General features: G+C 38.5%; 3 protein-coding genes across 5 annotated transcripts; 1 reads left to right on the forward strand and 2 right to left on the reverse strand.

The window, feature by feature from the left end:
* Positions 1–32: 32 nt before the first annotated feature.
* On the forward strand, positions 33–7,318 carry ada2b (adenosine deaminase 2b). The gene is made up of 10 exons (XM_063905546.1): positions 33–109; positions 394–769; positions 1,601–1,820; positions 2,138–2,348; positions 3,472–3,599; positions 4,235–4,325; positions 4,459–4,567; positions 4,671–4,828; positions 5,219–5,421; positions 5,826–7,318. Exons 2-10 carry the CDS (start codon positions 436–438, stop codon positions 5,911–5,913), a joined length of 1,542 nt encoding a protein of 513 aa, XP_063761616.1. The 5' UTR covers positions 33–109; positions 394–435; the 3' UTR covers positions 5,914–7,318.
* On the reverse strand, positions 5,867–15,957 carry LOC134879184 (probable polypeptide N-acetylgalactosaminyltransferase 8). Of its 2 annotated transcripts, none has more exons than XM_063905543.1 (11): positions 15,622–15,957; positions 13,304–13,547; positions 12,488–12,665; positions 11,673–11,878; positions 11,393–11,590; positions 10,255–10,369; positions 9,357–9,542; positions 9,118–9,255; positions 8,173–8,268; positions 6,648–6,815; positions 5,867–6,559 (listed from the first exon to the last, which is right to left on the reverse strand). In XM_063905543.1, the coding sequence occupies exons 1-11, from the start codon at positions 15,815–15,817 to the stop codon at positions 6,383–6,385; spliced, it is 1,902 nt and encodes a 633-aa protein (XP_063761613.1). In that variant the 5' UTR covers positions 15,818–15,957; the 3' UTR covers positions 5,867–6,382. The 2 variants fall into 2 exon arrangements, with proteins under 2 accessions (XP_063761613.1, XP_063761614.1); XM_063905544.1 differs by having other exon boundaries at positions 11,673–11,856; positions 12,499–12,665; positions 15,622–15,956.
* A 2,331-nt stretch (positions 15,958–18,288) lies between these two features.
* On the reverse strand, positions 18,289–22,208 carry rad51ap1 (RAD51 associated protein 1). 2 transcript variants are annotated; one of them, XM_063905548.1, is made up of 9 exons: positions 21,924–22,208; positions 21,773–21,822; positions 21,049–21,163; positions 20,117–20,223; positions 19,959–20,039; positions 19,695–19,835; positions 19,427–19,609; positions 19,048–19,311; positions 18,289–18,792 (listed from the first exon to the last, which is right to left on the reverse strand). In XM_063905548.1, exons 1-9 carry the CDS (start codon positions 21,938–21,940, stop codon positions 18,668–18,670), a joined length of 1,083 nt encoding a protein of 360 aa, XP_063761618.1. In that variant the 5' UTR covers positions 21,941–22,208; the 3' UTR covers positions 18,289–18,667. The 2 variants fall into 2 exon arrangements, with proteins under 2 accessions (XP_063761618.1, XP_063761617.1); XM_063905547.1 differs by having other exon boundaries at positions 20,117–20,226.
* Between the last annotated feature and the right edge of the window lie 366 nt (positions 22,209–22,574).

A 22,574-nucleotide genomic window follows, 5' to 3' on the forward strand; every position in this document is an offset into this window, starting at 1 on the left:
CAATTATCCTGTTGCTCAGGGTATTCTGCTGACATGCTCCACTGATAGCGGAGTCTTTTTCTGTGACTGCTGAGCTGAGACACAGGACACCAGAAGCTCCCGCTCACTTGTGAGTATTTTATGTTTTAGAGTAGATTTACTTTTAAAGATTTAGTTGTTTATGATCTGAAGGTTGTTTTTCTTCCTTGCCTTTTTCTCTTTGCCATTTTCTTGACTCAAAGATGGTAGAATAGACTCTGCAGCATGTTATCATGTTGATGACCTTAAAACAACTTTGTTAAATTGTATTCACCCACTATGCGGCAAAAAGTAAACTACACATCCTCTCGTCGCAGGTAAAAGGTCTTTAATGTCATTAGTTCATGAAGTCTCACAGTATTTCTTTCTTAACAGCATCTAACACAGCAAGTCTGCTCTTGTGGAGGGAGTGTACTCATGTTCTTGCTCCCTCCTGTGGCAAATGAGGACATGGTGATGTCCATCTGCCAGACTGTGGTCACTTTTGTGCCACTTCTGTGGTTTGTGAGACTGACTGAGGGGATGCCTGACCCTGCTCAGAGGGACCTGCTGATGCGTCAGGAGGCGTTCAGGCAGACGGGAGGCCGAATGGCACTGACGGCCACCGAGCAGAAGCTGGACCTCCATCTCCATCAATTAAAGGAGCAGGAGATGTCTGCTGCACTGTTCCCCCCTGCAGTCCACTTCTTCAAAGCAAAGCCTTTCATCCAGAAGAGTCCAATTTTCAAACTCCTGCAGGAGATGCCCAAAGGTAATCTCATAGGATCTATTTGTTTTTTCTTTACTGGTTTTACTTCATATTAAAGCTGCACAGCATACAGAGGCTACCGAAACAGTACAATTACATACCATAACTTTAATAGATTATATACTTGTATAATAGATACTACATTTTAAATCGGTAGAGAAAAAAAGCTCTGTTTTAGGTAATAAGAACCTACTTTTTTTGACGATTTCCTGTAGGTTTTTGTTTAGTTTTCACAAACTTAGCATTTCTAATTTATGTTTTGTGGCAGGAAGATTTAGACCGGAGTCTGTTTTCAACTCTAACATTAAATAAATACTGGGTTTCAACCAATAGGATAACCTCAAAGTTATGGTTCACTTACAAAATGTCACTTAAAGAGACACAAAATGAGATTTCAGAAACGATATTATTACCAATTCACACAAATGTTCTTCAAAGATGCAAAACGTTGACAAAGAGACAGAAACAAATTCTAAATGAGATGTAAAATGACTAAAAGGACACAACATAACTACAAAACTACACAAGACAACTATAGAACTGCAAAAAAATAATACAAAGTGATACCAAAAAAGACTGTAATGTCATAAGTACATAATGTCTCACATGAAGTTTTCTTTCTTTTTATCATTAAATACAGCAAGCCTGCTCATAAAATGACTGCCTATAAAAAATCCAAAAATACCGCTACAAATTACAACATTAGGCAAAACCCACCACATGACCTGAAACATGGAAAAACAGCATCAAGTAGAAACCAAGAGCTTTGTATTTTGTTACTCTCTGAGCTCAGGGGTGTGACACTGAGGTACGTTCTTTGTGTTTTCGTTCCAGGTGCAGCGCTGCACATCCACACCTCCTCTCTGGTTGGAGTTGAATGGCTGGTGAAAAACGTCACCTACAGGCCGCACTGCTACATCTGCTTCACCTGGGACAACTCCGTCCGCTTCTTGTTCTCCGACCGCCAGCCATTCCCACGTTGGGACTGCTTTTACTGGCAGCCGCTCGAGACCTTGAGGGCCAGGATAGGAAACACAGAAGGCTTTGATAACAGGTGGAGTAATACATGACCTTATATTTCAGTTCAAGATATTTAATTCAATTTCATTTTATTTGTATTTAATTTTATTGAATGCATTTTTAATTTTACTTTGATTTAATCTTGTTTTATTTTTTTTAAATCTATTTTGAATTTATTTATGTATTTTAATTTACTCTATTATTATTATTTATTTTTCCTGTCCTACTTTTTGTTGCCTGTTTTTGCGTTATTTATTGTGACACAGAGAGATTAACAAATATGAATGCAATGTTTAAAATGGCACTTGAAAGTATTATATATTGGGAGAACTAAACCCAGGTGTTTTTCAGTTTAATGCAGCACCTCACACTGTTCACTGAGGATCCGGAGGGGGAGTATCCGAGCCAAGAGGTTGTGTGGGAGAAGTTTGAGAAAGCCTTCATCGCAGCTGCGGGGCTCATCAGCCACGCGCCCGTGCTGAGGGATTACTTCTATAAAGGCCTTGAGGAGCTTCTGCAAGACAACATCATGTATCTGGAGCTGAGGAGCGGCCTCTCGAGGGTGTGTGTGTGTGTGTGTGTGTGTGTGTGTGTGTGTGTGTGTGTGTGTGTGTGTGTGTGTGTGTGTGTGTGTGTGTGTGTGTGTGTGTGTGTGTGTGTGTGTGTGTGTGTGTGTGTGTGTGTGTGTGTGTGTGTGTGTGTGTGTGTGTGTGTGTGTGTGTGTGTGTGTGTGTGTGTGTTTACACCTGATCTCAAACTCCAGAGCCATAGTAGCAGTATTGGTAGCAGCTGTCACTCCTTAAAGGGGCCCTATTCTGCTCATTTTCAGGTTCATAATTGTATTTTGTGTCTCTACTGGGACATGTCTCCATGCTTTAATGTCCAAACAGCTCATTATTTCTCTCATACTGCCTGTGCTGCAGCACGTCTTTTAAAACTTTCTGAAACCAGAGCCCAGTCTGCTCTGACTGGGTGGCAGGCTGGCTTTGTGGTGATTGGTCAACTACTTACAGATGTATGGCCCCTTAGCCTATCAAACATAATAAGTAGGAGCCCTAGCCAATAGAAGCATAAGTGTTCAAGGGAGTGTGAGGTAGAAAAACTCTCTCTGGAGGGAACTTTAGAATTCAAGCCTTTACAGACTATTTACATGCCAAAAATCAGCAAATAGAAAACCCAAAAAGCATAACAGGGCCTTTTTTAAACAAAGTGTTTCCTAAACTTTTTTTGGAAGAATATATCTGAGTCTTTGGGGGGGGGGGGGGTATTTGCCCAATACACCCAATTAACCTTGGGTTTTACAATTTGTTTCCCCCATTTCATCATTGATTTTCCATTCTCTGTAATAGTGAATCCCGGGGTATTTAACTGTAATCTATTCTGCCATTATTTGTAGTTAAACACAAGCTCTTATCTTGTGTTCCTTTTTCTGTGATGTTTTGCCTTCACACGCACTAACAGTTTATAGTGTCAGTTTGTTACCATGGTAATGTCGAAAGTTGAGAGTAACATAGCAACGGTTGTCTCTAATTGTTAGCTGTTATACCAATTACACAACTGCTGTAGTTGAAGAAAGAAGTTGTTTGTCTCTATTTTTTTCACAGCTTCTACAACAACATTTTTTCACATGAAAGATACATTTTGTTTAGTTTGTCAAATTTCTGCATTTTATTTGTGTGTTTTAGACGTATGAGCTCGATGGAAGCATTCATGATAAGGTGTGGGCTCTGAAAACATTTCAAGAAGTTACAAGGAAATTTATCGAGGATCAACCGGACTTTCTCGGGGCTCGTATCATCATTTCTGTTCACAGGTACTGAAGTTTAGGTAGTCTTTAAGTAATTCAACAACTGGTTTAATGCACAATTACTCCTTATTTGCTTAATTTGAGAGATGAGAGAAATAACCAAAATACTTTATATTACTGTATACTGTTGTACAATATTTTCTTTTTAAATGTAGTGCAGTAGAAATGAGAAGAAAGCTGCATGTTGAGCCAAGACACAGATTTTCATAATCAGAAACATAATAAGGTGGTTACTTTTCATTGAACAAACTGGAAAAATATGGCATGAATTTAAACTATAACCATGTTGGACAAAAATCATTCTCTAGTTATTATTCAATTTATCATCACTCAATGATTTAACTTGCTGTTTTCTGGAAACAGGCATTTAGTTTTATTAAACGGTCATGTCACCAATTTAATACTCATCATCCAAAGGCAGTTTTATAACGTTCCTCATTAAGTGTTGTTTTGTCTGTACCGTATTTCTGTATGTTGTCAGGATTGTTGTCACAAGTGGCAAACATTATATACAAGAAAGTCAGCATAAGATTCATGAGATAGTTCTCTCTTAATATTAATGTAAATTTCACAGTAGTTTTATTGTTTGCTAGTCAAAGCCTGAGTGATGTGTGTGTGTATTTTCGTGTTGCTTCCTTCAGGGCTCTGAGTGTATCCGAGGTGAAAGCAGCGGTGAAAGAAGCCATTCAGCTGCAAAAGGACTTCCCAGATGTTGTTGCAGGATTTGACATGGTACAGTAGGAAGAGATCGGTCTTGTTAAACCTCGTATTTAACCGAACATTAGGTGCTTTTTAAGGGAACACTATATCTTGTTTGTTGTGGAAACATAATTAGCTTTTCCCTGAGTTTACAATATGTATTCAGGTTGGCCGGGAGGACAGTGGGAGGACTCTGTGGTACTTCAGGGACGCTCTTTCTCTGCCAGCTGAAATGGGTGTCACGCTGCCATACTTCTTTCATGCAGGGGAAACAGGTGGTTGGACGAAGATAATTAAAAACATAACTATTATTACTTTTACTCACAACTATCTCTAAGCTTTTTAAATCTGATCAAATATTCTTTGGTGTGTTTTTAGATGAGGAAGGCACTGACGTAGATCAAAACCTTCTGGACGCCCTTCTGTTCAACACCACACGCATCGGGCACGGCTTTGCTTTGGCACACCATCCACTGGCCAAAGAGCTTTCTAGGAAAAGAAACGTAGCTGTGGAGCTGTGCCCCATCTCAAACCAGGTGAGATACTTATTTGTTTTCATTTGCAAAAAAGAGAGAGAGAATTTTTTTTTGTCTGAAACCATGGAGTAACATGTAAGTCTGTATATGGGAATGATGGCAGACACCAATACAGACAATATATCCAAGACAGCAACCCACATCAAAACAATCTAAATTGATAAATAGCATTTATTTGTAATTTGGATTTGGGGTAAATTGTCCATCTTAGGGCACCAGGCCAAGCGAACTCTCTGGAAGTCCACAAAACGTTTGTTTGAGGCCCCTTAAGTGGTTTTGGACTCTTGCAGTCATCCTTCAGGAACACACTCATAAATCTCCAAGTGTGAAAGTGAAGTCACCAGCACCTGTTTTCATATATCATTTACCTGAATGTGTTCTGCCCTTGAGGTGCTGAAACTGGTATCGGACCTGAGGAACCACCCTGCAGCTGTGCTGATGTCTGAGGGCCACCCTATAGTGATCAGCTCTGATGACCCGTCTCTGTTCGGCACCACAGGCCTCTCCTACGACTTCTATGAAGCCTTTGTTGGCATCGGAGGGTTAAAAGCAAACCTGGGTACTCTGAAAGAGCTGGCTCTAAACTCCATCAGGTGAGAATCAGTTGATTTGATCCCTCTCATGCCCCATTTTTACTGTATTAAATAAATGTCAAGGCTTTCATAAGTTGATACTGATTTTTTTATTCAAATGAAAAACCAGAACTTATCTTTTACACAATGTCCATATTTGCTTACAGTTTATTGTTAGAGGTTGTGGAAAGTGTAAATGCACAAGAGTAATGTAACTAATTAGGTTACATAACCAAAAGTAGCAAAAAGTAAGATTTTGTAAATTGTCAGCAGTTTCAGCGGGAAAATCAAAGGCTGTAGGAAGTTTAAAAATACTGTGATTTCTACTTTATGGTGGAGAACATTGATATTTTTAGCCTACAACTAACCTAATGATGTTATATTCAATGAGTTCTCTTTCTGATTAAAGTGTCTTCTGCCTGCAGGTACAGCTCCTTGCCAGCCCATATAAAAGACACGGGTCTCGTCATGTGGCAGAACAAATGGGACGCCTTCATCTTTAATCACACATAAAAACCACACAATGGATCCTGATCAACTTGAATTATGGTTGTCAAAGCGATTAGCTATAGCAAACATCTTACGCTTTTATTTGAAAAATTGACACTACTGTTTGTGTTATTGTTAAATTGTTAAACATACCCTCAGTTCTGGTCTGATGTATTAAGGTATACATTTTTAAAAACTACTTGGGGAATTTGACAGTTAACTAGCCTACTGAAGTCATGCAGACGGTCTGTTTACTGACAATATTTTCCTCTCATTAGGGTTTTCCACACAAAACAAGTAAAAGCAAATGTTCACATAAAATGGCCATTCAATGGTAGTTCATTTTGTGTTAATATGTTATTTTTAAAAACAATTATTAAATACATTTTGTCAAAACTTTACTTGCAGAGTTGGCTCTTGTCGTCCAAAGCAAAAATGCAAACTTGCCCCAAAAACAAACATGTCTTTCATTGAGCTGCCATTTGTCATTGAATCATGGCTCCATTATCATCTTGTCTTTTGAACCCTGCCCACCAAGCCAGCCTTTGATGAGATGTTGTATCTTCCATTTCTGACCAGTGCACTGCTGAATAACCAGTCTATAATAGCCGTCTCCAGCTACCATAATTTCCAGACACCTCCTTGTTTCTCTGTTCTGGATAGCTCCGTTCTGGAAAAAAGAAAAACATGATTATTTTTCTCCAAAAAGACTGACTGCTTTTGTGCATATTTATATTACAATGGTATTAAAAAAATACCTGTTTAAAAACCCACAGCATGTGGAGTTTCTTCTGCTCGACCATTTTGCACTCGTACAGTTCTGGGTAGACTCCGGAGCCAGGGTCCACCAGACAGCGGTTGCTGTTGTACTTGTGAGATTTTATTCCACCAATGTAGAGTTGTCCATTGGAGCGATAATAACAGTGCTACAATAAAAAGGCAATTATAAACCAAAATAAACTCGAAAATTCCGATCAAATAAATGTTGGTTTTTTTATATAAGGGGGACCCTTATCCAAAATATAATTTGTATAAATTAGGTTGACACTCATCAAAAAACATACTTTTCAAATATGGGGGTCCCTTATCAAAACACATAGTGTTTTCAAAAAGTTGTTCAAAAGTACAATGGAAAATGGCCCCCACCTGAAATGTGTGTTTTCTTATATTGTACTTCTTAAATATACATGTAAAAATATATTACACAATAGTGTTCATGTGTTAATAAGGCCACTTTTCAAATGGTTTCAGTCAAAGTTGTAAACATTATTTCTAACAAATCTTACTTGATAAAAAAGTCCAATAACTTATTTGCATAATAAGCTTGAAATATACCCTTCATCTTTCCCCTTATTATAAGCAATCTAAAGCCTCTGTTTTTAGGAATGAACTGCCAACAAAATAAATGAAACCATATGGAGAGCTGGGATGTTGGCTGTTGGGTTTTTCTTAAAGCATATTCAAGTATCAAGAATAACTGACCTACATTTGATTGATTTTGCTAACTGATAACTTATGAGGCAATTTACCTCACCTGTAGTGAGGGGCCCAGACCTTCGTATGTTTTTCTGTATGTGGCCCTAAGTGAAAAGGGTTTGGACACCCCTGTTCTAGACAGATTCAACACATTTACTGCATTCTATTAGCTGATTTCTAGCAGATATTAACATTGCACTAGGTAATTGCAATGGAGTGTGTGTGTGTGTGTGTGTGTGTGTGTGTGTGTGTGTGTGTGTGTGTGTGTGTGTGTGTGTGTGTGTGTGTGTGTGTGTGTGTGTGTGTGTGTGTGTGTGTGTGTGTGTGTGTGTGTGTGTGTGTGTGTGTGTGTGTGTGTGTCTGTGTGTGTCTGTGTCTGTGTGTGTAAACAAATCATTTGTACGTGTGTGCGTGTGTGTGTGTGTGTAAACAAATCATTTGTACGTGTGTGTGTGTGTGTGTGTCTGTGTGTGTAAACAAATCATTTGTACGTGTGTGTGTGTGTGTGTGTGTGTGTGTGTGTGTGTGTGTGTGTGTGTGTGTGTGTGTGTGTGTGTGTGTGTGTTTAAAACAAGGGGGGTCAGGTAAAAAAAAAAATCATATAAGTTGGGACCCTCATCCAAAAAATGGTTTTCATATAAGCGGGGGACCCTTATATCAAAACATGATTTGTTTTTTTTCATATAAGGGGGGACCCTTAGTTAGTTAGTTAATTCTTTTTTGAATAAAGACCTTGTGTGTATAAATCATATAGTTGGAAAGCTGGATCAGCATTCCCACTAATAAGTACATTGAATACGAGCATACCTGGGAGGCCTGTTGGTGACAACCATATAGAATGGGATTGTTCCCAGGGATTGGACCTTGGTCAATGCAGAGTGTAGGCTCCAGTTCGTTAACCAGCTGCCAACAGAAGCAGAAACAGCTAGTGAGACTTTAAAAAAATCATCATCAATTCTTAATCAGGCTCAAGCCTCATATTTCATTTGTACTTGACGTTTTGAATACATTTTAAAATACCAAAACTAAGCAGGGGTATAGATGATAGTAACACCCACGTGAGTTCCTGGCGAAATTACCGCTCCGCCCACATTTGGGGATAACAGTAGTTTGCCTGTCTGACCATCATAATTGAGCTTCTTGTAGTTGAAAAAAAGCGCTTTATCTGAATTTGTGCATGTGATTGCCGATAACAAAATATGTATTGACCACCATTTAAATGATAACAAATGTTTACCCCCAAAATAGGGCGGGACCATAATTTGGCCCGGAAGTGAGTCGGTGTTACTCTCATCTATGTGCTGATTTGACAATTTTAGGTTGAAAAAAAAAAGATCTCCCAGAGAGGAGCTACGTGGATACAGACACAGGCTAGCATAGTTTAATTAAAATAGCTGGATTACAAAGATAATTAACAAAATTTAAAAAACAACAACAAACACAACACATAAATAATTATATATTGTTTCTCAGTCCTTTTTGTTTGGTATTGGATAGTTTTCCTCTTTAGGCCTCTAAAAATGTACTCCAAATCCAGTGTGCAACTGCTGACATTGGGTACAAACTAGACCTTCTTTGTTTTGGTTTGAAAATGTACATGACAATGTTAAATTAAATACAACTGACTACTTTTCATATCCTGTGACTTGGAAGCTTTAAAGACAAGGACCAAAATGTCTCAAAAATATAAATGTAATCCTTAACAAAGCCTTCTAAACCATGCGATCATATCTGATATAGTTTTCTGCTCACCGCTCCGTAAGCTAGCACGTCAGTCAGAGGATTGAGCAAGGGATAAACATTATCCAGATACCATTTAAAGGGCTTGCAGTTCAGCCTCTCTCTCAGTTTTTTCCTCTCTGACACATCCCCAATGTCTATCCCATGATTCTGTGAGGAAACAAAAGGCCAAAAGGAAAGTTATAGAAACTACAATTTTAGGATACAAATTGTACTTTTCTAAATTATGTTATTCAGGTGTTGTCCCTTACTTCAAGTGGAAGGTTCCAGGCAATGTTGACATTGTATTTATATTCATCCATCCACACCTCGGCCACCCTCAGAGCATTACGCTTCAACATTTCGTTCAAGTCTGGGAGGTACGGCTTGGTGGCTCGTTCAATGTGGGCAATTTTAGAGCAAGGTATAACCTCTATGCTTCCTCCACACAGCCACACCTGCCAAGACACATAAGGTCAAATATGCATTTATGGGTCATTCTAGACCAAGGGTGTCCAAACTACGGCCAAATGCGGCCCATTTTGAATCTGCCCTCAGCAAATTCAAAAGTACAATGGAAAATGGCCCCCACCTGAAATGTGTGTTTTCTTATATTGTACTTCTTAAATATACATGTAAAAATATATTACACAATAGTGTTCATGTGTTAATAAGGCCACTTTTCAAATGGTTTCAGTCAAAGTTGTAAACATTATTTCTAACAAATCTTACTTGATAAAAAAGTCCAATAACTTATTTGCATAACAAGCTTGAAATATACCCTTCATCTTTCCCCTTATTATAAGCAATCTAAAGCCTCTGTTTTTAGGAATGAACTGCCAACAAAATAAATGAAACCATATGGAGAGCTGGGATGTTGGCTGTTGGGTTTTTCTTAAAGCATATTCAAGTATCAAGAATAACTGACCTACATTTGATTGATTTTGCTAACTGATAACTTATGAGGCAATTTACCTCACCTGTAGTGAGGGGCCCAGACCTTCGTATGTTTTTCTGTATGTGGCCCTCAGTGAAAAGGGTTTGGACACCCCTGTTCTAGACAGATTCAACACATTTACTGCATTCTATTAGCTGATTTCTAGCAGATATTAACATTGCACTAGGTAATTGCAATGGAGTACAAGTAGCATTGGAAACTGAGAATCTCACCCGGATGCCGAGTTCCACATTTTCACCACCGTATATTTTCATTCCACCATCAAGGCTTCCGATCTCTCCAAAGAACTTGCGATCAGCTACAAGAATCCCCATGATGGAGGGGCTCCTACATATCACAATTTGACACGTTAAGATTTTGAAACTTAAAAACACCAGCTGGTGTGACATCAACCACCTCCAGCTCAACATCAGCAAGACTAAGGAGCTGGTGGTGGACTTCAGGCGGAGCACGAAGAGGCCTCTAACCCCCATCACCCTATCACCACCATTTATTATTTCCTTATTGTATAATCCCGTATAACTTACTGTCCTGTTTTTCATTCTTACTCTGTTGCTGCTTCAACTCAAGAATTTCCCCACGAGAATTAATAAAGGTACATCTTATCTTATTCTTAATCCGTCAATGTATTTCAGATACCACAGTAAGTAAAGTAGCTCATGGGTCACTTCGAATGATATGATATTTTATATTAAGCCACATACATTTGTGTTTTCCTTGATTGATATTGAGAATTGTAATATGCTCTGCACCCAAGATTTTACAAGTGACACTTATAACATTGACATTGGTACAGGAAATGGATATACAGTAGTGTCAACATACAAATAAAGATTTGTACGCTACGGGTTTGCACCTTGAACTGATATGTCCTTCCCCTCAGACGTTCTACTGAATGGAAAAATAAACACCTGCATGGCATACAGAGAGGACTGTTACAGTCTTTTGACACAGTACACAATGACCCGGCGTTGGAGTAGTTTGTTTGCACTTAATCCTACTAGGTAGGAACCTAAAAATATGCACAGAGATCCTGGGACTCTTAATGACAACAAATGAACCTTTCAATTCTTATTGTCCAATAAACCATCACCTATACATGTTCACTTCTAAAGTCACTCGTGTCGGATTTTGGCAGTTCATCTAGTACACTTTTACACCAGTAAAAAAAGTGTTAACATTTCTGAGTTTAGGTTTTTTTCGGGGTTATGAGTTTTGAGTATTTGAGTGGTGTTAGTTTTTTCATTCAACTTTGAGGGAATCATATTCCCCAATTGTCAGTCTTCCCTTTAAGTGTGGAAGAATGTGTTTATGTGTGTGATTTCCCCCGCCACCGGCTCTTAAACTTACTTTCCAGGCAGTGAGTCGTCCTTTAAAGCATACCACTCAGGGCTGAAGGACTCGTACATGCACCACAGAGCCCAGTCAAAAGCATCCGCAGCTGATGTGTAGGGAACAAGTTTCAGGTCATCGTAATTGACTTTGTCAAACACTGGTGTCACTATCACAGTGCGGTCCTCTTTGATCCGAGCCAACAACGGCTCTGCCCTAAACACAGTTTTTAGAAACAGAAAGTATTATGCCGAGAGATGAAAACTGTGGTGTGACAAATCTTATGGTTTAAACCTACCATTGAACATGGACTTCTATGTGAGCATCCAAGATGGCCACTACCTCCCCAACAGCAACCTTCCAGCCTGAGAGTCTGGCCTGAGTGAGGCCGAGCTGCTCAGAGTGACGGACTCTCTTTACCAGGTCTGGACACTCCTCGTGGATAGAGTTGATGTATTCATCCAGTTTCTCCATTAAATCCTCTGCAAATGTAAAGAGAGGGATCTGAGAGGTAGATTAAGTGCATGTCAATCTATGAACACATTAATGCAAGCTTTTTCCTGCACTGCAAGTTACTTTTATCAACAATCTCCATTCTTGTAAACAATTTGATCATAAATGTACATGATTTTTATGAATGATCATAACGCAGCATACAACAACCCCAAATAAGTATGGTATACAACAAGGAGATGTAGTTCTAGAATAATGCAGAAAAGTAGATTTGTTTCTTTCCTCTATCATCGTTCATCTCTCCCTTTCGTCATATATGTGAAGACAGCGTTTATATGGATGGCTTCAGGACTGTTCGCCTGGTACATCAGGGAAATATTATGTAGTTTTTTTCTGAAGATTTTAACATGGTTGCGTGCATTTTTAAAGCATTTTTGTAAAGTTACATTGAAGATGTGAGAGCTTGATGGTGAAGCGTTGCCTTTGTGCCCCGCCCAAATGATCTCCTGTATATGGATGAGTACTGTGAGACACTCACATTTTTTAGACGTACATATCTTAAGCTTTTATCCATCATTACATATCCCTAGGGGTAAGAGAGCAAATATCTTGAGAAATTTGGGTGAACTAAAACATCCAAATACCTCCACAAGTGTTTACCTTCAACTTACCATTACTGCTGTGATCATCCACAAGTATGATTTCTTCCAGCAGAAGAGCTGGTGTCTTGTCAATGATGCTGCGAATGGCTCTTTTGATGATAGAAAGTGCTTCATCCAGGTAGATTAATATGACACTGATGGAAGGCAGATCCTTAGGGTATGTTTTCTTAGCACACCTGAGACGGAAAAGAAAATGCAATTATGTAGAAATGTTTTCAATGCTTTTACAAAAATGCTGATTGACAAGTTTGTATCCAAAATATATCTCAGTAAGAGCTGCAATTATCTATCAGCTTTATAATTGATTGATTCATCAGTCATTTTCTCTGTTAACAGAGGTATAGTGAGGTCTACAAAATGTCATTAATTAATTTTAAAGAGGGGCCTAAATTAACATCCGTGTTGCTTGTTTGGTGCCACATGAACCTCCAAAAGCCAAATATATTTATTTAAATATTTGAAAAGACTAAAACTAACAACCAGCGAATGTTTGTCACGTCTTAGTCACTCTAACGCATTATCAACCATCGCTCATGTGATATATTGACATGAAAAGGGAATCAAAATTAATGTTTGTTTTCTACCTCACATTCAAAATCAGCCTGTAATGTTAATATACTGAAAGTAGTAACGTTGAATTTTTTTGTCATGTACAGTTCTCATCAGTGGGTGTATGTCATTATCCAAAGTAGCTGCTCAAGATTTGCATGAACATCATTTGTTTCTCAAATAAAGAAGCCTAATAAAGTAGCTCAATGTGGCTCCAACAGAGTATGAGAGTAGTTTATTATTTCCAACTGTAAGTTAATCTTACCTGGCCGGCCTGGTGTCAGGGATTTCCCTGTTGAGGGGCAGCCTGTCACTGAGGAAGCTGTTGTATCCGTATCTCACAAACAGCCTCTCAGCCTCCTTCTGCTCCTCCTCTGACAGATCGTCACCCCACTTGGTGAACAGATAAGAGTTTAGGTACAGCTTCCTCACCACGCTCCTCTCTTTCTTCACTTCTTCATTGTTCTGGTTCACTAGTTCCTTCTTTTCAAGTTTATTCAGCACATTGACTATTGACAAAAAGACAAGATGTCTGTTTTATCTTCTGCTTTATACAACTGACAGATGGCTTAAAATACAGGTTTTCTTTTCTATGAAATAACAGCATGAGCCTAATGTCAATAAGAAGCACTATTCTGTTAGGGTTTGTCTTTGCACAGCTAGAAATACATGCAGGGTGCGATTTGACAAAAAAACAGAGGGGGGGATGTTTTTTTTAATTTATTCATAGACGAGAACATTGGACTTTTAACTTGCATAACTAGGGAGAAAAAAACGCAAAAAGTAGACCCTTTTTTCGGGTCCGTGGATTAGTCCCCATCACAACATGGCAAAACTTTTAATAACCCATACATGGATTTCTATTCAACGTCACAAAAACATGCGTACGCACTAACAGGCAGAAAGCACCATAGAACAGCATCAATGCTCTCCATGAAAAGACCCTCCAATTAACTTAAATCAAACACTCAAAATAATTCACTAAATAGCACAACGTGCTGTCAACACTCAGGGACAGGTCTGGAAAACTAGACAAAGTAAACAGTCGGCTCTGGTGACAAATTTGTGGTGGCTTTTTCGTTTTTCCTATCGGGGCATTGTCTGCAGCATTTCGGCCCTCTTCTATCCACAATTCTGCAAATGGGTCCTGTAAAGTAAGATGATATGCTGCTCTGAACGCGTTTCATGTTTGGTTCAGCGCTGTTTTTCCTGCGAAGTTCCCGCACAAAAATGTTACAATGTTTTTGTGTTCGATGACGTTCAGAAATATGCACCGTCTGCCAGAAGGCTGCTGAATAGCCTACTCTGATGTAAAGACACTGAAGATCGTTAGATTTCAAGAGTTTAAGTAGGCTAGCAGTTAAGTTGCATTCATCGCTATCAAGGGGGGGAAATCCTTGTCCCCACCGGAGATAAAAATAATTTAGCAGAGGTAGGGATAGGAAAACCAGAGGGGGGGAAATCCTCACCATCCCCCCCTACAAATCGCACCCTGTTACATGTACAACATATTGATCTGATTAAACTGCTGACATTCTGACATTTAATTATTGGAGTCAATTTTCAAGGAAACAGTTTTAAAATGTGACACTTGCTGCTTTAATTGACCAAGTCTTTTTCATTACAAATCACTGTTAGCTGCACCCCTATCCAATATAAACATTGTTTTTAAGCATGTGAGATCTAAAGCATGTCAGTTTTTTCGAAAATTGAAATAATAAAAAAAGAAGTAATTTTCATCCAATTTCTACGGTGGTGTATTGCTATCACACACAAAAAAAAAATAAGGCTCAGTATCAAGTAATTACGTGAAAGTTTCTTGTTATAACAAGATCTTTTTCACGTTTAAACAAGATAAGTATCATGTTATTACATGAAATTATCACGTTATTTCATGATAATTATATTTTCACGTTATAACGTGAAAATATAATTATCATGAAATAACGTGATAATTTCATGTTATAACGTGAAAATATCATGTTATTTCAAGATAATGACATGGACGAAACAACGTTCGCTTCAAAGAAATAGCCTATAAAGGAAGTAAAACGGCCCGACGCGCAACCGAATTGCCCGAGATGGATGTTTCTGATAATATATGCTTTTATTTCCTACTTGGCCTGAGACACTGGGAGATATTGGCATTTCTTAGGATGGACGGAATTATAATAAGCATGCCAACGCTAAGGAGGCGACTGAAGTTCTTGGGGTTGTTCAGGTGGAAAGCCCAGTCAGACTTGGTGGATTTCTTATCTCAGAATAACGTGATAGTTGCATATCTTGTAAAAACGTGAAAATATCATATCTTGAAATAACGTGATAATTTCATGTAATAACATGATACTTATCTTGTTTAAACGTGAAAAAGATGTTGTTATAACAAGAAACTTTCACGTAATTACTTGATACTGAGCCTTATTTTTTTTTTTAGTGTGATAGCAATACACCACCGTAAATTTCAGACCAGATTGAATCTAAACATTTCGATCTTTTCACTTGGAAAACAACAAATCACATGCTCAAATTCTCAATTATTAAAATCAAGTTTAATTATTTGCTAAGGAAAGAATTGAGACTCACGCAGTCTGTTGATGTCTGTTTCCATCTTGTCCATCCTGTTGAGTATTCCCTGACCCCTGATGGAGTCGTTGTGGTGGGCTCTACTGAGTCTCTCGGAATGGGTGTGAACCTCTTTCTTTATGGAGCTGAGGTATAGAAGAGAACCAGCCATGGCAGAGGTCAGAAGGAATCCTTTAATCCAGCCAGATCTCATCATGGCGCTTCTGTGTATGTTATGTGTTAAATTTGGCCTTGTGAATAAAGGAGGTGGAAATATTCCCCTGCTTTTAATTTCAGGTGCTCTCCCTTTCTTCCCTTCTTATCCAAATACAGTTACGCCCTTTGGCAGCTTTGTTATCCGACACTGACTGACAAACAGATTTGCGTGAAGTGTGGGGTTTTCAATCCTAAATCTAACCCTGCTGCCTTTTGCCTTACACTAGGTGTTAATCATTGGCTGTAGTTACCTGGGAGGAAACAAAACCAGGTCACTGGATCACGACTGACAGAAAAAACCAACGTAACACTGCTATTTAAGACCTTGTTTAACAGGTCTAATATCAGTACGACTGATAACAATTGTACCGTAGGTGTAAGCAAGTTAGGTGATAGCAAGTTTCAGGTGTAATTTTGAGAGAGACATCATTTTTGTTTCAATAAAGAACAAAACGTATCTTATCCATATGATGTTCACCTTGTATTTGATGATGCTGCAGTTGGAAAATGTCAAATAGCTCAAAAATGTAATAAAATTCTAATTTTTAAAGTTAATTTCTGCATCATGCTAAAATCCTTCCTTCTGTTTTTAAAGGCCTCCTTAAGGTTAGGGATTCCAAGTGTTTTGTCTGGTTACATTTGTATTTCCTTCTTATGGAAAACATTTATTGTGTTCTGCTCGAGTCCTCACTCACAGTAAGAGAGTGGATCACATCAGTCCAGTTCTGAAGTCTTTACACTGGCTCCCTGTCTGTCAAAGAATTGATTTCAAAGTTCTGCTGCTGCTTTATAAAGCATTGAATGGTTTAGGCCCAACATACATTTGTGATCTCCTGCTACATTATGAACCATTCAGAACTCTCAGGTCTTCTGGAACGGGTCAGCTTTCCGTCCCCAGAGTCAGAACTAACCAAGGAGAAGCAGCGTTCAGTTATTATGCTCCAAATATCTGGAACAAACTCCCAGAACCCTGCAGGGCCGCTGCTACTCATACTACTTTTAAATCCAGGCTGAAAACACTTCTTTCTGCCGCTGCTTTTAATTGAACTGTTCTTATCTAACATTGCACTGTGACTTCTATTCTGCTCTCTAACTTTTATTCATGTGTTTTATACCTGTTGTGTTTATTTCATTATCTTCGCTCTTAAATGACTGTTTTTAAATGCCTTTTTATAATGTGTTTCTGCTGCACTATTTCTTAATGCTCTTTATGTCTTTCATTGTTGTAAAGCACTTTGAATTGCCTTGTGTTGAAAGGTGCTATATAAATAAACTTGCCTTGCCTTGCCTTTATAATGTCATCATAGGCACATTGTTGTTGTTGTATGTTTTAAGACAGAATGAAAACTGAAGCCCTTTTTATTTTTCCAGCCATACTGATCTTATTCATACATCAGCATATGAAAAACAAACAGGACACTACATCCTTGTTCATTCTGACACCATCTGTTTGCCTGAGTAGACCATATTTTGTTGAGAGGCATGTAAAGCAAACCTCCTCGTTGACCTTCCCATTACCAGATGTTACTGAGTTTGTTTAAAGTATAAAGACACACGAGGGAGGTGTTGGGTGTGATCCAGCTTTGTGCTTTCAGACAGTAGATGTAGTTTCCTGCTTGCAAGTATTGTATGTGGAGATAGATGCCGACAGAGGATATGTTATGGGGTAAAGATCGGTCCCTCAGGTTGTTTACTAAAATGATCCTATAAAACACTCACAAGAGAGGATCGGGAGGGAAATTTGAAATGTGAGAACACATTCTTTATTAAAAGTACAATAATGACTCTAGGACCCAGAGCCAGGCACACAGGCCAACACGTACGTTTTCAGCCTTGCACCTCTTCAACAATGTATCATGACAAAAAGTGTTTTCAAATGTATAAAACGCTACTGAATATCAAATCAAGAAAAGCCCATTTAATATGTTGAAAATTTAGAAAGAATAGTATAGTATGTCAAAAATATTATGAAAAACGAGTAAAGGTAAAGTAATAGTATAGTGTGTCTGAAAATGTAAAGAAATAAATGTTAACATTTATTTTACCTCTTGGGCGTCTAACTTATTTATCAAACTGTTTTGAGTAGATTAAAGTGGAAAAAAGAAATGCAAAGCTCTTAAAAGGTAGTGAAAACATTGGGGTGAATGCACTTATGCTTTCTTGTTAATGTAAAGATTGAGATTCCTCACTTCTTGTCTCTTAAACATGAAGCTACTGCCTGTCACCAATTAGCTTAGCTCAGCATAATGACAGGAGGGGGGAGAGCTATCATAACATAATCTGCATTCCGGATCATCTAAAAAAATGTTCATCTCTTTCCCTTTGTCTCTTTTTCCAGTGCCAGTTCATAATAAGCGAGACAAATGTTTAAATTGAACCTTATTCAAGCTAAACTTTTTTTTAAGAGGCCAATTCCATATCTCCTAAAACAACGGTCTCATCTGCAGCTCATGGAGAAGCAGCAACCAAAAGTTAAAGTTGTTTTAAATTTTATTTGCATATTTACACAATATATAGTTTGCACACGATAGGAAAATGGGAGACTGTTATGAGACCAAAAAGTGTATAATTTTTACTTTTACACACGCCAGTCATACCAACAACAGTTCATCTCGAACTCACAAACATCAGAGAAATCTGGGAGTCATTAGAAACAATTTATGTTCTGATATGAGATTGGCATGACAAATCAAACAACCAGAGCCAACAAAGCACAATCTCTGAACGTTATCTGTGACCAATGCCTCAAAGGAAAATATTTACTTTACATAAAGTCTCCAAATAGATATGAGTATTCACAAGCATCTTTTAAAAATAAAGCTAAAATGACAACACATCTCACACAGACAGGTCAGTGAGTGGTGACAGTCGGGTGAAGAGGTTTGACTCTAACGCGGCGGGACAGTCCAAGCCGCAGACCCTGACCCGGAGACTTCACTGCTGGACTCGAGGATGAGGGACTTCTACCAACTTGAGCTATGGAGAAGAAAAGTAACATTAGCATTTCATTCATTGAAACCTACTCTAGGGACCTACTAAGCTTCGATAAGGTTTATAGTTTGAAGAGGGGTCATTTGAGTAGGTCCCAGAATAAAAAGAACTCTTATTTGATGTTAAAGGGTTATTATTAAGGTTGTATTCAAGTAAGTTTCTGAAAATGAAACAAACCATGAAATCTGAAAAAGTTTTTTACAAAACATTATACAGATCTGGTGTACTGCGGGTGTTCACCTGGTGGGGTCCACTTGGGTGTTTTGCCCCCTGCTGGGCTCAGAGGCGACGCAGGTTTCGCTGTGGAAACTGTGGACAATGAAGGAGGTCTTCTGGGTGCAGCTTCAGCCGTTGGAGGACTCCTCGCTGGTGTGGAAATTGTAGACGATAAAGGAGGTCTTCTGGGTGCAGCTTCAGCCGTTGGAGGACTCCTCGCTGGTGTGGAAATTGTACACGATAAAGGAGGTCTTCTGGGTGCAGCTTCAGCCGTTGCAGGACTCCTCGCTGGTGTGGTAAATGGTGTGAGACAAAGTGGTTTAAATAAATAATACATTTACGAATCAAAGTACAACAACAGTCAAGAAAGCTGATTTTTTTTTTAATGAACTTCAAAACATACCTGCCGTCTGTGATTTAGACTTTGGTGGTTTTGATGGTTGCTTTTCTTTTTTAGAGGCAGAAGGTTGTTTGGTCTTTTCGTGCTTGGTAACTTTCTCCTTTTTTATTTTGCTGACTTTCTTCACTGTGAATTCCTCATCATCGCTTTCAGCTGGCTCACTGAAATCTTCATCACTCTCTGAATCTGGAAAGCATTTATTGTTAATTGGCAAGTTGTTATTTAAAAACAAAATAAATACTAAAAAAGGGAGGGGCGGCAGGGTAACAACCTGGTGTCAGTCTGGGTTTATAGTCTTCATCGTCATCTTCATCTGCAAGCGTTTTCTTCTGCGCCTCAGCGGCTTTAGCGGCAGCCTTTCTTTGTCTCGATAGGGCAGATGACTCCCTTTCTAGTGTGATATCATCCAGGTCTAGAGAAAAACATATATAAATAAACAGCATAAAACAGTCATACTTCTCTCCTTATCAAACAATATTACATTCAATATATTTTGGCAGCATGTGGAAATTAAATGTGCAATGAGGAAATGTACCCAAAATGACGCTGCAGTTGGACAGGTGCAAAGACGTCGGATCTACGTTTTCATCGACTGGAACTTGAACCACGACATCTCCTTAAAAAATATAACGATAATTCAAGTTCTCTTCAACAATAGACAATTGGATTTGTTTTGTCAGAACCTTCTCATACCTTTACTGGTGTGTGGTGACTGTTCCTTTATCCCATCCGGATTATTGAGCAAGGACAATGTAATGGCTGCTTCTAGATCTCGTTCAAGCAACTTCACATCTAATGGTCTTCTGGGAAAAACAGCATTCATGTTGAGAAGATTTAAGCAATCCATGTCAGTATGTAATTAAGAGTTGTTCCTTTATTTTCCTCCTCAAATATCTCCAAAAGGAAACAGAAAATAAATAAGAATGACAAAATCTGGCAGATAAAAGTTATCCCAATATCATTTTACCTTCTGACATTGAGTTCTTACTAAACACTACTGTTTATCTACTATAGTGTAGAGGCAAGGAACAAATGTTGTGTTTTCACTGGGTTACTGTGGGTGGGTGGGTGTGTGTGTGTGTGTGTGTGTCTACTGAAGGTGTGTCATTGTCACAGGGTAATTAGGATCACTGGTGCACCTGCTCATCGTTAGTTTTGTTTGTCAGGGAGAGAGAGAGGGAGATTTGGGAGAGCGTTTCATTCCTGTCAACCTTTTGCTCTCAGCGGCTAAATTGTTTGCTTTTTGGAGAGTCACTTAACAGTGAGGTTTGGCTTTAATCCAAAACCCAAATCCTGTGTGTACTACACCTCATTAGAAATGTAATTAATCATACACTTTCCTCGTTCATTTATGTTTGTGTATCTAGGCTAATGTTGACAGCTAATTTGTCATTATCAACCCTCTCATATTTCACTCTGCACGTCTCTTTCTGCATTGTGTATCATGACGTTATCATTTAATTCAATTTGTAGACTCGAGTGCATTTAAGGTTACTTATGCTAAACAACACACTTATTTCTTGCACAACAATCATAAAGAACTACCATTTTTCTCTCTAATTCTGAGTTTGAATAAGTCATCTTGTGTTTCACATTATATCACATTGCCCAGTCTATCACTCTACCTGCTCTTCTGGCTCTGTGTGGATTGTGAGTTGGACTCCTGACTGGAGGACTTGCGCTCCTGTTTTACATCCTCCCTGGCCTTTTTCCTGGGTGGAACCTGAGCAAAATCCTCATCTGTCACAAAATTAAAACAGAACAATTAGATATGTTAGGTGAGAGAAGCAGAGCTGAAGCGAACTGTCATCTAATGGATTGACATAAACCACCCATGTTATAAGTCATTTTAAATGCAGAAATGGCAGAAGATTATGTTTTCAGCCTCTCAACAGGGGACATGTTCTGCTTCCACATGATCAACCTTTTAAATCTAGAAAATAATTGGACGATTAATCGATAAAGAAAATATTCATTAGTTGCAGCCCTGTTCTTATAGACACCCTTCATATTAACGGTATCAGCTGTGATTTACCTTTTCACTGTACATGTTGCAGGCATTAAAGCCGTACGATATTAAGTTAAATCTATAGATTGTTGTGACACCTTACTATGTTTGGTTGGATGTCTGTTCAATATTGCTAAAACAATTTTGCCTCGACTGAGACCTCTTACTGCCCCCTAACTGAATATGGGCAATCTTAAGCGAAAACATGTTGCTATTTGAAATGACATAATGAAGCAAACCTGTAAAACAGTTAACCGTTGAGCCTAACTTTCCCACTGTGCAGGATGGTGTGAATAACTTGAAAATGACAATGCATTTGTGAATAAAATGCTACTACATACCATCATCATCGAGGGCATTTGCTTCAGAGTAATTCACAACCTTTGTCTTCCTGTGTGTTAAAGATAAACAACATGTTAGCTTTAATGAACATTAACAATATCATGCAAGTAAAAGGGAAATAAATAGATCTCTAATAAGGGTTTCACTAACCTTGGTGGTCGGTCCATTGTTTGTTTATCCAGTTTACATAAACCACGTCAACGCCAGGTTAGCTGCTTCTGAAACACAAGCTAATGTTTGTTAGCCTTAATAGGTTAAAATGCCAACGGATAATTCACTGAGTGAGTGAATCGTCTCTTGTAGTACTGCTATAGCTAACGATCATGTTAAACCGTGCTACGGATATACATTAATGTTAGTTAGCAGCCAACTGAAGCGCTTTTTACTTTCAACCTCCCGCCTGAACCGAGCAGAAGTGACGTTGTGTTGACTAATTTGACGAAGACCGGCAGCAGATTCGTTTATTAAAATACATGTATATGTGTCTCTTGTAGCACTTCTAGAACTAAAGCAGCAAATGATAAGCAGTAGACGGATTTGTGTCAAAAATGGATAAATACATAAGGGGCACTTGTTCCATTTTTATTTTTTTTATTTTCTGAAAATCTCTCGAATATGCTTCTGATAAAAGCCCTGGAGCGCCTGGTGTTTTATTGCGACGGATCTGTGCTTCATCTGGTAAGTATTATTCTGTTTTTGGACATGTTTTCATGGTATAATATGGGGTCGTTATTATAGTTGTACGTTAGTAATGATATCATGCTTTTGGCTGTTGTGGTTGTTAACATCAGGGCTATCTTA

This window comes from Eleginops maclovinus, chromosome 17, assembly GCF_036324505.1.
Source record: "Eleginops maclovinus isolate JMC-PN-2008 ecotype Puerto Natales chromosome 17, JC_Emac_rtc_rv5, whole genome shotgun sequence".
NCBI classification, from domain to species: domain Eukaryota; kingdom Metazoa; phylum Chordata; class Actinopteri; order Perciformes; family Eleginopidae; genus Eleginops; species Eleginops maclovinus.